General features: G+C 33.7%; 1 protein-coding gene across 7 annotated transcripts; it reads left to right on the top strand.

Annotated features, from left to right (window-relative positions):
- Positions 1 to 5,150: 5,150 nt before the first annotated feature.
- LOC104887763 (putative disease resistance protein RGA1) lies at positions 5,151 to 10,747 on the top strand. 7 transcript variants are annotated; one of them, XR_007270889.2, is made up of 4 exons: positions 5,151 to 5,305; positions 6,471 to 9,907; positions 10,023 to 10,183; positions 10,324 to 10,747. XR_007270889.2 is itself a non-coding variant. In XM_048638099.2 (3 exons), the coding sequence occupies exons 2-3, from the start codon at positions 6,707 to 6,709 to the stop codon at positions 10,375 to 10,377; spliced, it is 3,531 nt and encodes a 1,176-aa protein (XP_048494056.1). In that variant the 5' UTR covers positions 5,151 to 5,305; positions 6,471 to 6,706; the 3' UTR covers positions 10,378 to 10,747. The 7 variants fall into 7 exon arrangements, 5 of the variants coding, with proteins under 5 accessions (XP_048494056.1, XP_019103754.2, XP_048494059.1 ...); XR_007270888.2 differs by having other exon boundaries at positions 10,319 to 10,747; XM_048638099.2 differs by having other exon boundaries at positions 6,471 to 10,183.
- The last annotated feature ends 4,491 nt before the right edge of the window (positions 10,748 to 15,238 follow it).

The raw sequence follows: 15,238 nt of genomic DNA, 5'->3' as shown, positions 1-15,238 counted from the left end.
TCCCCGAATGAAGAGACTATCCCCTTTCCATTCTCAATTACAAATTCACTTACAAATCAAAGGGGACTTCAAACAAAAATACCAAAAATATAATTATAACAATCACTCTCACAAGTCAACTAAAATCATAAAATTGCATAATTTGCATTATGCAAATCACTAAAATGAGGAATTTTACAAAAACTTAAAAATTCACTTACAAACTACAACCTATGAAAAAATTGACTTGAAATCAAAGTGTCCACTTTCTTTACAATAATTTACGAAGTACTGTACTTAATTCAAAAATCAACTAAAAAATTATAATATTAGAAATCATAAATAAATTCAATAAAATTTCTATTTTGTTCATAGAATTTAACTGTGAAAAGTAAAAAAGAAAAACAAAAAGAATGGTGAGAGACTTAAGTGACAGAAACTAAACCAAACAAATTTTACAACTAAAAACAATTATACTTTGTATGTCTAATGTTCAAATTTTGATTCTTATGTCGAAGAAAATTGAGTTTCTCCTTTGAAAAAAATTCAAGCACGCATCGCGTGCAAAAAATTCTAGTGTTAGTTTATGTGAGCACACTTGAGAATAGTTAATTACTAATCCATTTAAATAAAAAGGTGATCCTTTTTAAAGATATTACATGGTATTTTTTTTTCAAATATAATCTCTTTGGAAGATTGTCTCTGCAATTAAAAAATAGTTACATTTAAGCCAAAGTCAATTAAATATTAGGTCAATTACATAATGGTTAAAAAAGGCCACTACTCACTCCATACTATAATGGTTGAAAAAGCCACCACTTGCTACATACTATAATGGTTAAAAAGGAAAAAAACGGTTACATTCAAAATAATGATAGCTAGAAATATTAATAACATGCACCACATAACATGCTAAATTTACATCTTTTCCGTACTTAAAATAATCACATATCATTAAGTAATCGATTCTTGATGAAATCCAAATAGCATGCAAGCTTCCTTCATGCTCCAAATATTAATCAAAGTATAATCATCCATACGATTATAGAATATAAGATCATCATTATACAAATCTATAACCTTAATAGGATAGTTGTTGGATTCAAACCTCATTAAAGGCGTTTTGGGGATGGAATTCTCTTATTTTCCTCCATCACTTCCAAAGAATCTTGCATGCTAGGTCAGATTGACCTGTATGAGTTTTCGGTCCAATATGATACTTCTCCTTACCAATCTGAGAAAATGATATCATCATAAAGTAGTAAAAACCACTCCCCAAAATATGATACTTCTCCTTACCAATCTAAGAAAATGATATCATCATAAGAGATTTTTAGTCTCTGTTGTGGAGATCTTCTTCTCCCCTATGGGAGTTGTGAGTAGGATTTTTTTATTTTTAGATATGAGAAACTATTCTCATTGGTTGAAGTTTAAGACTCAACATGAAGGTATTGGAATCTCGGATGCGATTAACATGACTTGATTAAGAATGCTCTTCTAAAACTATGTCAGAATGATAGGCTTCTAATGTGTTTTAAAATATACCGCAAGTGCACGGTGTCTGTTTGGCAGAAACTGGCAAATACGGGTCGATCCACAGGGAGAGGAGTTCTACAGATTTATGTTCAATTATCTAACTACTTCCAGAGAGGAAAAATAATTGAGGAATTAATAACTAAACTAGAACAAACTAGAACGCAGAAAAATGGGAATTTATCAAATAATTAAAAACCTAGGGCAATCGATTCGGTCCACCATGCTTATACCAGTTTAATCAATATAATATAGTTCAACAACACTTGGATTGAGGTTCAAATAAATGAAGTATTTCGTTAATCCTTGGTCAGGCACTAACAACTCCTAGATTAACATATGCCAGTACGGTCGCTCAACATAATCAAATCTACCTATTGTAATAAGCCTATAATGAATATGATCTTTCGATTCTAATTCTTATTAGCTAAACATAACTCATGATATTGCGTAATTACATGAATTAAACAAGTATAACAAATCAATAGGAATTATTCTAATTCAATCCAATTATTGAAGAACATCAAACTACAATAAAAAAGGTATAAACATGGCTTCTCTCTCTAAACCCTAGAAATAGACTACTCACTCATGATGATATTAAACGCAATAAACATAATCAAAGTAAAAGAATTCATAAAATTAAACTAAGTAGAGAAAAATACCAAATGATTGAAGAACGATGAAAAAGCAAATCGACGATCTATATAATCTTCCAATCTAAAAGTTCAACAAAACTAGAGAGAGAAAAACTAAGTATTTTGCTCTAATAACGTAGAAAATAAAGTGGTCTTCATGAAAAAAAACTAAAAACCAATTTATACTAATTACAAAACCGGCTAAAAATCCCGAAAAAACGCGTCCCGAGGAACCGCCCGGTCGGGCGACGGTGATTCACAACTTACGACAAAAAAGCAAATCCGCCCGGTCGGGCGCGCAAGCGATTTTGGATCTTTTCTCGCCCGGTTGACCGGGCTAACATTCCTTGCATTTTGGTGAAAAATTGATTTCGCCCGGTCGGGCAAAACCGCCCGGTCGACCGGGCGGAGAAACAGTGATTTTGCGTCAACTTGTGAAGGCTGTATCTCTCGAACCAGATGTCGGATTGGGACGTGTGACCTATCATTGGAAAGACCTTTAAGTCTAGTTTCCAACCCAACTGGAATTTCTTGATTATAAATTGTATATCAAAAGTTATGGCCAAAATAGTGAACAGGTGTCAGTTTTGACACTTCTTTCACCAACTCTTTGCTTCATTTTAACTCGAAATTGCCCCGAAATGATGCATTGTGATCCTTGTGCAAGATATCTTCATCTTCAATGATTAATAGGCTTGATCTTAGGTAATCATAATCAATTTGCATCAAAGTAACCTGAAAATGATCAAAACACGCAAATGGGGAGTAGTAGAGCACAACTTACGTAATTCATTCCATTATGCACCTAAATGCTCTAAAGAGAGTTCCAAATGCAATCAAATGCATCTAAAAACTATATATAATTGTGACATATCAACTTCCTCATCAATAGCGGCTTGATTCAACAAATACAAGGGGGTTGCGCTGTATTTCTCGATTTAGTCCGTTGTAGTTTCTTCGAAGGCGAATTTGATTTTAGCTTGTTTACATGTGTCTTGTTTTTTTTAATATCTATTGTAGATGTCGTTTTGTCTTCAATTAATGAAATTTCTCTTTCAAAAACAAATTATATATATATATATATATATATATATATATATATATATATATATTATATATATATATATATATATATATATATATATATATATATATATATATATATATATATATAAAATTGAAAATGAGAGGTCACCATATAGTGAAAAAATACAACAAAACAATAAGAGCAACTCAAATGGTGAGTATCAGAGACTTGCTAGCAAATAAAAAAAGTTAAGCAATTAGCCCAACCATTGGAGTGAGTAGCTAAATTTCATTTGTTAGTCAATCTAGCTTAACTAGCCAATTTTCTCGAGCTAAAGATGTGGGCCCATATGGAAATTTTGATAAATAATTTCTATATTCTTCTTTACAAAAAAAAACTATCTTATTTTAAGCGGGACATACTCAAACAAGTATATTGACAGACCATTGTCCATTGTGGAAAGTTTTAATTAAAGTTGATGATAAGACATTTTTATATATAGTTTTTAGGTGCATTTAGGTTGCATTTTAGAGCATTTAGTTTCATATTTAGTTTCATAATTGCATTATATTCTTAAGTTTGCTTTCTATTCTATTCGTATGTTTTCTTGTTTTTGATGAATTTCAGGCATTGAGAACTTATTTGGAGTATGATTAGCTAATCTTAAGGATTAGGAGCACTTGGAAAGAAGCTACAATGAATAAGGATCGTATAGATATGTCATAGTACGAGTTTGAGCAAAAACGAAGTGGAAAATCATTAGAAGAAATGTGAAAAAAGAGTCATGTTCACTATTCTGATCATAACTTTTGATGCGATTCTTAAAATCAAGTAATTCCAGCAGATTTGGAAACTAGACTTGAAGAGCTTTCCAACGATAGGTGGCACGCCCCGAGGAGACTTCTAGTCAAGGAGTTATGCCTTTCGGAAGATTGCACTGTTTGGAATCTGCCACGCGTACGTGCGGATCACTAATCCGCCTATTAATGATTTATTTAAGATTTTCCTTATCTTGTAAATTACTTTCCTGGTTATATTAGGTGAATATTATTTAGATAAGTGGGGGGATTCTTTTTCTCTCTCCTTCTCCCTCTCACGTTATTTTTTTTAGGTTTTAGGTTTTAGTTTTCTCTCCTCTCTTTCTCTCTAGTTTTATTGTAAACCCTAGTTTTTATTCTTTTTCATTAATTCATGAGTTCATTAGTTTCTTTCTTGATTCTTTGTTTATGTTTTCTTGTAGATTTAGATTTCATTATTTATTTTATGATAGAGTAGTTTCTTTTATCTATGGTTAAGTTGAACCCTATATGATTTAATTCATATTGTTTCTTTAAATTCTCATATTAATTGTTAATTGTTCTTCTTAATTGATTGTGCATATTCCAATACTAGATTAGGGATAACTAGTATTGTTCTAATTCCATTGTCTTGATCACAACGGGAGTTGGATTTTGACGGATTTGAGTATTTCAATTAAGACATGAAGTTCTCCACGGAGTAGGTGAATGGATTGTTAGGAAGTTAAAGTGTCGTGTTTAATGTCTTTAATTTGCATGATTCCACGGGAGTAATATTAGAGAAGCCATAGATACTCGGGAGAGGTTTATGGTACTTTATAGGGTGGACTTTTCCTTGTGAACATTTAATTGATTAGTTTGGGGTAGGAATTGTTTTGTATTAATTCGTGCTAGTGGGGATACTTAACCGTAAAGTCTTTTATTTATATATTGATTAGTATAGTTTAATTCCACCATTATTCTAGATATTAATCTCCTTTAGTCTTACCATTACCTAAGGGCTAATAAAACAACTTTCTCTCTGTGGGATCGACCCTGACTTACCCTACTACATAGTTAGGAGGATGAGTTAGGTTATTTATTTTTGTTAGGTGCGCGACACGCCTATCAGTTGAGTTAGCTAGAAAAATCTATGTAGCGAGCCAATTTTCATTTAGCTCTACCATTGAGAGTTAGACACTTGACACTATGTCTCTTTTTTTCTCTCTCATACAAGTCTCAGAATTGGTCTCCCAAAAATCGCCTCTCAGATATGCTTGTCACTAGAATCTCGGCTTCTTCGGGGTTGTTTTCGCCTGAAGGTAGCTAGCGTTTGCATCTTCAACTTCTTGGTACATTTCTCTTACTTTTCTCTTTTCTACTTGATATGCTAGATAATTTAGTACCTATTTATGCTAGAAGCCTAGAATGGGTTAATTATGATTGAATTATGCCTATTTATATGCTTATTTATTTCTTTCTTTCTTTGGTTCTTGCTATTTGTCACATTTAATGGGTTTTATTGTAATTTTTTTTTGGCTGCCTGTGAAAATCTTGTTTTCTGTTTTACTCAGTTGCCCAGTATATTTTTAAGTTATCTTTTGTGAATTATGATGACAAAAGAGGGAGGCAGAGGTTCGGAAATACCCTAAATCTATCATAAGTCCTAACCTATATACTTACTCAATTCTGAACGAAATAAAAGAGAAGAGTGTTTCACTTCTTTCATAAACGGAGAAAGTATAAGTCTTGTTCTCAAATAAATAAAAGAGAAGTGTTTCACTTATTTCATAAACGGAGAAAGAATAAGTCTTGTGCTCACACTAGTCATTGGATAGAAAGCGTCACGAAGACGATATAACATGGCAATAGGTGTGATTCTGTCCAGCATTGTTCTTTTCTGTACAATCAAATATGTCCCTGAAAACTAGATAACGTGGCGACAGGAAAACTTAAGACTAGATACCCAGCAACAAGAGGGAATGAGGGATGATCATGTGCTTGTTTCTGTAAAATCAGATATAATATTAGATGACCCTTTACTAGCCATGAATGATATGTCCATTTGGTGACAAGAAGTTGGGAATTCCACTTAAAAGTTATAAACTTAAGATTAGATGGTAAATATTAAATATATTAGTTTACAATTATACAATCCTTTCAAGTTCTAAATTCCTAAAGTCTGCATAATCAGAGCTCTAGATGATTTCGCAATGTATATCAATGAGTATTGGACTATCTTGTGATGCTTCATTGTTAATGCAAATCAAAAATCTACACTTTAAGTAGTTTATTAATGAGTGATTGGAGCCTTGAACTCGGTCAGCCTCTAATAGGGAACTTTTTTGGAAAAACTATTTTGTGGTTTTGCCTTTTCGTGTTTGTAGCTTCATCTGCTACCGAGTTCAACCTCTCAACTTCTTTTTATTGTGTTTTCATTAGCATGACATATTGTTTTGTATTTGGTTAAAAAAAATTCTAATTGTGTGGTCATCTTTTTTTTTTAAATGGGTGCAGCTGTATCCTCACATGATTCTATAGTATACTATCCTTGTTGAATTTATCAAACATTAAACAACCTTATAGTTAGCCAGTTGGCCAACCTCCTAAACCCCACCTGAGAAATTATTCAAGGTGCATTGGGTATTTGAATCACAATACCCTCTTGAAAAACAGAAAAAAGGCCTCTTTAGAAAAATACTACATCATAATTGCTTCATTACCAAATCGTTGAAAACTGAAAAGCTTGTACCATGGATACTGTAACCAATCTTTACCGTAGAGCTAAGAATTTGTTTGATGGAGTAGACTCTTACCTTGTTGGAAACGATCAACGAAGGTTATTAATGTCCAGACTAAAGAAGATCAAGTTGATGCTCTCGAGCGCATCCGATCAACTGAATGAGATGGGCGGGCTCGGAGCTTTCGACAAAGAGCTGGAGATTAAACTCAAATATGGACTCAACAGGGTGGAGTTCCTTATCTTTGAGACGTGGAGATTCCAATCATCTGGCCAAGGTACCACTAAACCTTGTTGTGACATCAATTCTTTGTTTTCTCATCTTTTAGTGATAGGAGGATGTAATAAAAACAAAAGGTACTTGAGAAAACTAGCTAAGGATGTTCTGCTAACGTTGCCTTCGTTTGCCAATCCGGTTAACGAAGGACGGTCTTTTGTGAAAGAGGCAGCCATAATATTTGAAAGAAATAGTGAGCGCGAGTATATTAAAAGCTTGTTGCTGCAAGAGCAGGATCCAGATCTTGCTGGTGTCTCGGTTGTTCCTATTCTTGGAATGGCCGGCGCCGGGAAAACATGTCTTACACGCTTTGTCTTTAACGATCGTAGAGTCCAAGACCATTTTGAACTGAAACTTTGGCTAGACATTTCTGGACTTTCTAATAGTGTAGAATTACTGTTTAAAGTTGTTGAAAATTTTAAAATTGATTTAACTCTTACTACGTACACACATCTTACACATCAAGACTTATTAAAAACATTTTTAGATGGCAAACAATACTTGATTGTGTTAGAAAACCTGTCTGTTGTCAGTTCCAAGAAACAAGAAAGCAAAAAAACAAAAACCAAAACCAAAAAAGAAAAAGGGAATGGTGGGGAGTGGTTCGATATGTTAAGCAATTTGCTGGATGCCTCTGCTAATTGTAAATCTGGTAGCAAGATATTAATCACCTCGAGATCGACATCATTAAAGCATCGTGCCTTTCGTCGATTGCCAATGGCTAAAGGTGCACCCTACCTGTTAGAATCACTTTCCCAAAATGAGTCCATGGCTTTGTTTAAGAACATAGCATTCAAAAAGATAGCAGAAGAGGATAGAAATCCGCGTCTAATAGACATTAGTACTGAAATTTTTAACAAGTGTGCCAATAATCTACACGTAGTAACAATCGTAGCTTCCATTCTTTCTTCTGAATTTACTAATCTGGAGACATGGCAGTATGTCAATGCTATGCTCGCAAGCATAGAGAATCCTGTAGAATCTATTCAGTTAGTAGTAGACGAAATACAAAAAGTCAACCGAGATAAATTATTGACTCACACATCTTTGTTCCCACTTGGCTATAAATTTAGTAAGGCTGATTTGCAGCCGCTTTGGGATCACTTAGGGTCCCATGGTGTGAACACAACAGAAGAGTTTGAGAAAGAATTTGAGAAACTTGTTGTGATGGGATATTTCTTTGAAGATAGGGAAACAGATAAAACTGGTGACAGAGTCTACTATAAGGCACATATATTAATGCATGAGGTGGTGAAGTATCTATCAAGAGATGGGTATTGTTTACTGGATAAGCCTACAAAGGCTGTTGAGGCTGACATCATTCGACATGCGAGCTTCATTGTCGACTCTACTTGGGAAGTTCCATCCTGGCTTCAGTGTGCCGAACAATTGAATTCTCTCTCTTTTCTCCCTAAAGAATCATGTGAGTCGGTTAGTATTGGCAACATTGATGAAATCTTTGCAAAATTGAAAGCTTTACGTGCTTTAGATTTGGTAATGGTACATTTTAAAAGCTCACCAGATTTCATAGGGGAATTGAAACAGTTGGTATACCTCAGACTTGGTATCTCCCTTGAATCTTTTCCCAAGTGCATTCTAAACCTGAAAAACTTGCAAACTTTAGATCTTCGTCACACAGCCATTAAGAAACTACCAGAAAATTTCTGTGAATTGCGGCACTTGGGCTATTTGTATACTGGTTGTCGACTCATTGATCTGCCACCTTCGTTTGAGGAATTAGCGAGCCTACAAAACTTAGACGAATTCATAGTAGGAGAGAATAATGGGCTAGACGCACTGGCTGAACTGAAATTTCTTGTTGGGAAGCTGAAGATCCGTTACCAAGAAGGTCGTGAGAAGCACACTGAACTGGTAAATGCAAAATTCTTAGCAACCAATAACTTAGAAGACTTGTCATTATCTTGGTCTTCTCGGAAAGAAAAATCAATCGAAGATGTTCATCAGAAGAGAGATGCCATGGAGTTTGAATTCTTGCGACCTCCTTCGACTCTCAAAAGCTTTGTTGTTAAGGGTTGGAAGGGAGTGAACTTTCCAAAATGGGCGATGGATCGGTTCGCAATCTTACTCAAGAATCTCGTGTCCTTAAATATAGCAGACTGTCATAATTGCCAACATCTTCCATCATTCAATTCACTTCGTGCACTTAGGTCCCTTCAACTTTGGGGACTCACGGCCTTGAAGTGGATAGAGATTTGTGTTGATGATGGCAATGTTTCTGCTTCAAAAACTGCATACTTTCCGTCCTTGAAGTATCTTATGTTGGTTAATTTGCCAAAACTAAAAGGGTGGTCAAATATGCAAAAGCGTGATGTTAAACGGCGACAAGAAAAGCATGAGAAACACAGATATGTACCACAGCAGATTTTGAAGTGCCTATTTGAACTCAAAGTAAGTGGCTGCCCAAAGCTGATGTCGATGCCTCTAGTCCCAAGCCTTGAGACACTTGAGGCAGTTAACATTCACGAGAAGCTGCTTAAACATCTCTTGAATGCCCATGAATCGGCAGAATCATCGTCAGATTCATCCGCATCTCCTACACTCAGAGAGCTACATATCAACTCTGTTCATAAACTAGTCTCTCTCTCAATCACTATATCTTGCTTACAGGTTCTAACTATAAGAGAGTGTAAAGAATTAACCAGTTTGCTGGTTGAATCTCCTAACTCTCTCAAACGACTTAAAATTCAAGCTTGCCCCAGTTTGAAAAATATACTGGGTGCATTGCACAATCTCAATGTCCTCGAAGAACTGAAAGTTGAGAGCTGTGAAAATTTAAGTTGGGGGGGTAAAATAGAGGACGCTGATGGAAGTGGTGATGACAGTGAAAGAGCTGCTTGGCAAGGCCTCAAGAGTCTTCTGTCTTTCACACTGACAAACATCTCTAAGCCCGAACCTCTGCCACGCGGCCTGAGTTATGTAAGAACACTTAAAGAGCTTTCTCTCTGTTGGCTTTACAATTTAAGTGTCCTCCCAAAGTCAATTGAGCAACTCACCCAGCTTAATCGGCTTGTCATTCAATGTTGTCCAAAAGTGGGAAAAATTCCGGAGTTCTTCCCCAACCTCAAGTCTTTAAATCAACTGGAGATTAGAGGATGCACCAAGCTACAGAGAAGATGTAATCAGCCTGATGGCGAAGATTGCTATCTTATTGAACACATCTCTGACATCGATCTTGGTGAATTGCCTAAACCGGTATAGCTTCTTTAAATCTTTCACAACTTCCTTTTATTGTTGTTTTATTATGATTCTAAAGCTGCAGTACTGCAGTTATACTATGATGTAACCTCCCATATCTTATCTGTCTGTTACTTGGTAAAATTTTGGCAGCGAAGTTCCTAATTCTGTGTCCCAGAAGCCTTGATCCCCCGGCAAACAGCGGGTTTTAAAGCTACATTAAGATCATTATCATCCTAATCTTATGCAGATGATACAACCACAATTCTGTTATGAGAAAATGGATGAGCTTCATCTAGATGCATGAGTAGTCTGTGTGTATTAAGGATGATCAAAGTTACAGCAAATCATAAGCTTTTCCCTGGTCGTTTTGCTAGGCGCTAGCAATCTCGACGTACCATACAATTTCTTTAGTGTTGTATTCTTGTAAACATAAATCAATTAGATTACAAACTTTTTTCTGCACACAAAGAATGATACAGTTTTCTTGTTATTAGTATCATTGCAGTTTTCTTCTTGTTGTATAAAATCTTACTACCAATTATAAATGAATTGAATACTTGGTTATTCACTTATTCTACATTCATCTTTTGTCTTTAATTTACTTATACAGATCATGACATTATCAATGTTTGATATTTGTATGCTGTGATAGTAGCCTTTAAATTATAGAAAATGATTAAACAAATGGTGCAATGGGTCAGTCTTCTTTTTAAATTGAGTCAACTTATAATAAGAAATAAAGAAAGACCAAGACCACCTTTGGTAAATTATACTTCGAGTGGTGCACATGTAGTCATACGAGTATGTAATAATGTTAGGTAGTATTTGGATTGAACGAATTCATTTCAAACACATCATTTTAGGTAATTCATTTCAATTTTTTGATATTTAATTCCAAATCATTTGTTTGAGAAAAAAATAAGATTTCTAAATTTTATCATTTCATATAAAAATAAAATCAGATTTTGTCATTCTTAATCAACGGTTTGTTAATTTTTGGTTTAAAATTTCACTTTCATTAGCATATAAATAATAAATTACCTCCATCTCCTTCTTAAACTAAGTTCTTCCCTCCCTCTATCAATTTTACCCAAAAATTAGGATTTTCTCTCTTCATCAATTGATTATCTTTTAATTTTAACCTTTAATCTTCACCTTTTTTTACTGTCATTTCGTTATCAAATCAAAAATTCATTACAATAAATTTGTAACCATCTTCTAAGGTCCTCTCAAGTTCAATTTTCCAAAAAAAATTGAAAACTTCTTAGTTCGCAATTGTTGTCTCTGCAAACAAGAACCAAAATATCTCATTGTTTGGTCTCCTTTTAGTTTTCAACTTTGTTGTCTTCTTTGTTAGTATTTTTAGTAGTGATGGCCATTGGTGCAGGCTGGGTGGGCCGAACCACGGGTCGTAGCGGACTGGACTGGGATTTCACGGCCCAGGACCGGCGTGAAATTCACAGTTTGGGCGGCCTGGTCCGCGGGTTGAAAATCTTGGACCACATCAGTCTGTTACCGATTTTCACGGTTCGAGAAGCGGTTCGTGGGCTTAGTGTGTTGGACGGGTTAGCGGACCGACATGAGAATTTTTTTTCAGAATTATTTAATCATTGAAATTATTCATTATTGTTACATAAAACCTTTACAATGAATTAAAATATATACAATTATTAATATGAATGAATAATTTCATTATTTTTGAATTTGATTGATTTATATAAGTGTGCAATTTGATCAAAATATATACAACTTGATTAAAATATACACAATTTGGTCGAATATTTACTTGGGCTAGGCTAGTCCGGTTCATTGGTCGAGTTGAACCAATTTCGTGGTCAGGGCTGGGCGGTTTTAGTAGCGGGCTTTAGTGGACTGGGCTCAAGAAATCTGGCCCACACCCACCCACCAATTTCACGGTTCGAGCTAGGCTGGATTAGGCTTTTCGCATGCCTGGCCCACATGGCCCAACAGATGGGCTGGATTGGGCCGCACTGTTGAGCATCTCTAATTTTTAGCAATTGTTGTTCATCATAATTAGATTGAGTTTGAAAGAATTATGTTGTTGTTAGAGGAGAGAGAGAGAGAAAGAGGATGTTTGACTAGATGGAGAAATGGTGCAGTTGGACTGAATTTCAAATCCTTAGATTTTAGTCGTTTACCATTAAGATTGATAGCAACTAATTTCCCAACAGTATGATCAGAATTCGAAATGAATAAAGGATCGTTATAAGCAAAACTCACATTGTTACCTCCATTATTCGAGCTTATTGTATCAGTATTCTGCTCTCCAGAATTCTATCTAGTTTCCATCATATTTCTTCAATTTGAAGTAAATCGAGATTTCATCAGGAAGCAAGATTATCAATGATCATCAACAATTTTGATGAGATTTTAAGCGAAAAAGAAGAAAATCAGCATGGTTTCAAAGAAAACATGCTCTGATACCACGTGAATCAAGATAATCTTGATTGTATGAATAAAACTAGAGAGAGAAAGTAATTGGGAGAAATCAGATCATTCTCATTAAGGGAGAAAGAAGAAGGAAACTAGCTACTTATAGTAGCTAAGCTCATAACAGAAAAGAAAAGCTAATAACAGAATGTAGAGAGTTAGTTATATGGGTCTAACTGATTTATTACATAAAGAGAGTAAAACAGTGAAACTTTTCTATTATTCTTCACATTTGTTATACACATACTAAATGATGGACGATTTCACTTTTAATATATAGAGATTTAATGTTCTCATGTTTGATAACCAATACCGGGCTCACTAACATATTGTCATTTACACTTTGTTTGTTTTTGTTCATTATGATGAACATGTTTTTTAAGGTATATAACTAGTTTTTAGGCACGGATAATGTCCCAAGTAATTATATCTATCAATTATTAATATCTATACAAATATATTAAAAGGCGTGCTTAACAATGTTTATGCGACACGTGTCATCCTTCTTCTACCACCAGAATTTTGCCATATGTTATTAACCAACAAAGTCAAGTGGTCACTATTTAAAAAATAAACTAGTTTTTTTGCCCGGACGATATTTCGGGTCAGTTACAATAAATAAATATTTTATTATTTTTCATTTCATAATTTATTTTGCCACTTCTCGTATTTTTTGTCCATTAAGAAATTGAAAAATTCACGTCACGACGTGATAAGTAAAAAGAATTTTGAAAGCTATGAGTTTGAAAACGATACCTTAAAAGTAATTGTGGTAAGATAATATGACATCAATATTTTCTTGTAAGTTACGTAATAAGAGTGTTAAAGATATACTCCCTCCGTTTTTTTTAATTTCTATATTTTTCTTAAATGATTGTTTCTTTTTAATTGCTATATTTTCCTTATTTGGGGTATTTGGCCCACCATAAAGTAATATTTTTATATTTAATCTTCTATTTTCCCACCCAAAAATATTTTCTTTTCACTTTTTTTCATTATTTTACATTAAATGGATCAAAAATTACACTTTAAAAAGTTTGAAAGTGACATTGCATAAATAATTATGCATACAATAATGTAGCAATAAAAAAAAGGAGGGCGTATATACTTGTTAAGTCTTTTTAGTTAACTACAATAATTACAAGACTTTATTATATTTTATTTGAAACATTCAACAACAAAGTCATAGTGTATTGATGGTTAAGCTCTTATTTTTCATTTTAAAGGTCACGTGTTCAATACCTTGCACTTACACATTTTTTTTAAAAAGTGAGGAGTATACATGAATATAAAACATTTGCATTAGAAACTTGAGGAGAGTGCCACGTGGCACATAAACTTTCTTTTGCACACCTTTTAATAATTGTATAGATATGCTGAAGCCTAGGCTTGAACCCCTAACCTTATGTAAGGATTTCCATAAATTCACCATATGATCTACCGTCTTTTAGTGATCTATGTTTCCACAAAATTACAAATATGTGTTGTAACTTGTAATTAGTTACTGTTATTAAACATAGCCATTGCGTCCTTAAATATAAATAAATTTGCATGTTCATTAAAATTAATTATGTATGCATGATACCATTTGAAGAGTAGTGTTGACTACTACAGTACTACCCTTATATTTACAGTAATACTATAAACGAAATTTGATCATAAGTTTGTATTAAATTTGGGCCTAGGCTGCATCCATCATAAGAAGAGAAAGTTTACTTCACAAGACTAAGGAGTATCCATCTTCAAACCACATGACAATAAGCCTCCTTAAAAATGTATATATGTCATGTGTCACCATCCCTCATTCAGTGTCATCCTATCCACATCTTTATCATAAAGTAAAAATAAAAAGACATTATTAGTGTGAACATTCGAACCCACAACCTCAAGTATGAAAGAAAGAGATGCAACCATCACTCTACCATACTATTATTGCGTACTTAATTAATCAAAATTAATGATGATAAATGCAAAGAAAACTTTTGAAATCCATATAATGAATGAAATGACTTTTTTAAATGAGTATGAGACCTAGTGCTAAATTGTAGCACAGAGAAACCCCGAGGTCTCGTCCGGGCCTAAAGACTAGTTCCACTTTAAACTGATAACATCAAGTATCATATTATTTAGTGGTTAAGACTTTAGTATATTGAGATTAATTGTTTTTCATTATTCATGAGTTTATTTAATATTAAAAAAATCATGCTTATATAGCTTTGCTTATAAGTAAATACATTTTTAAAATGCTAAAAATTATGATAAACGGATTATAGATATATAAAAACATTTTTATTCATATTTTCATGATAAAAAAAAAAATCAAAATGGGTAATCATATTCATATAAATTAAAATGCAAATAAAAAATATATAGTTAGGTTAAATAATATCAAAAAGTCATGAAATAGCATTTAACCAAAATAAAATAAAAGAAAGATATACAACAATAAAGGTCGCAACTGAGTTATAATAAATTAAAGGACGTCAAATCTCTATAAAAACTCATACAATAGTCTGTCACTATTTAAATGATTTCGCACACATGATGTGCATATAATGCTAGTCTTACAAAAGGAAAGGCAGTCGATATAGGAATCTTTTTCATACCAGTTTAGGCCCT

The sequence above is a fragment of the Beta vulgaris genome, chromosome 2 (assembly GCF_026745355.1).
Source record: "Beta vulgaris subsp. vulgaris cultivar EL10 chromosome 2, EL10.2, whole genome shotgun sequence".
In the NCBI taxonomy this organism is placed as follows: Eukaryota; Viridiplantae; Streptophyta; class Magnoliopsida; order Caryophyllales; family Amaranthaceae; genus Beta; species Beta vulgaris.
This window is presented reverse-complemented; position numbering and strand designations above follow the sequence as displayed.

Coding starts and splice junctions, on each gene's coding strand:
- LOC104887763 (XM_048638099.2), top strand. CDS start 6,707: ATGGATACTGTAACCAATCTTTACCGTAGAGCTAAGAATTTGTTTGAT. Junction 10,184..10,323: donor TTGGTGAATTGCCTAAACCG/GTATAGCTTCTT, acceptor TTGGCAGCGAAG/TTCCTAATTCTGTGTCCCAG.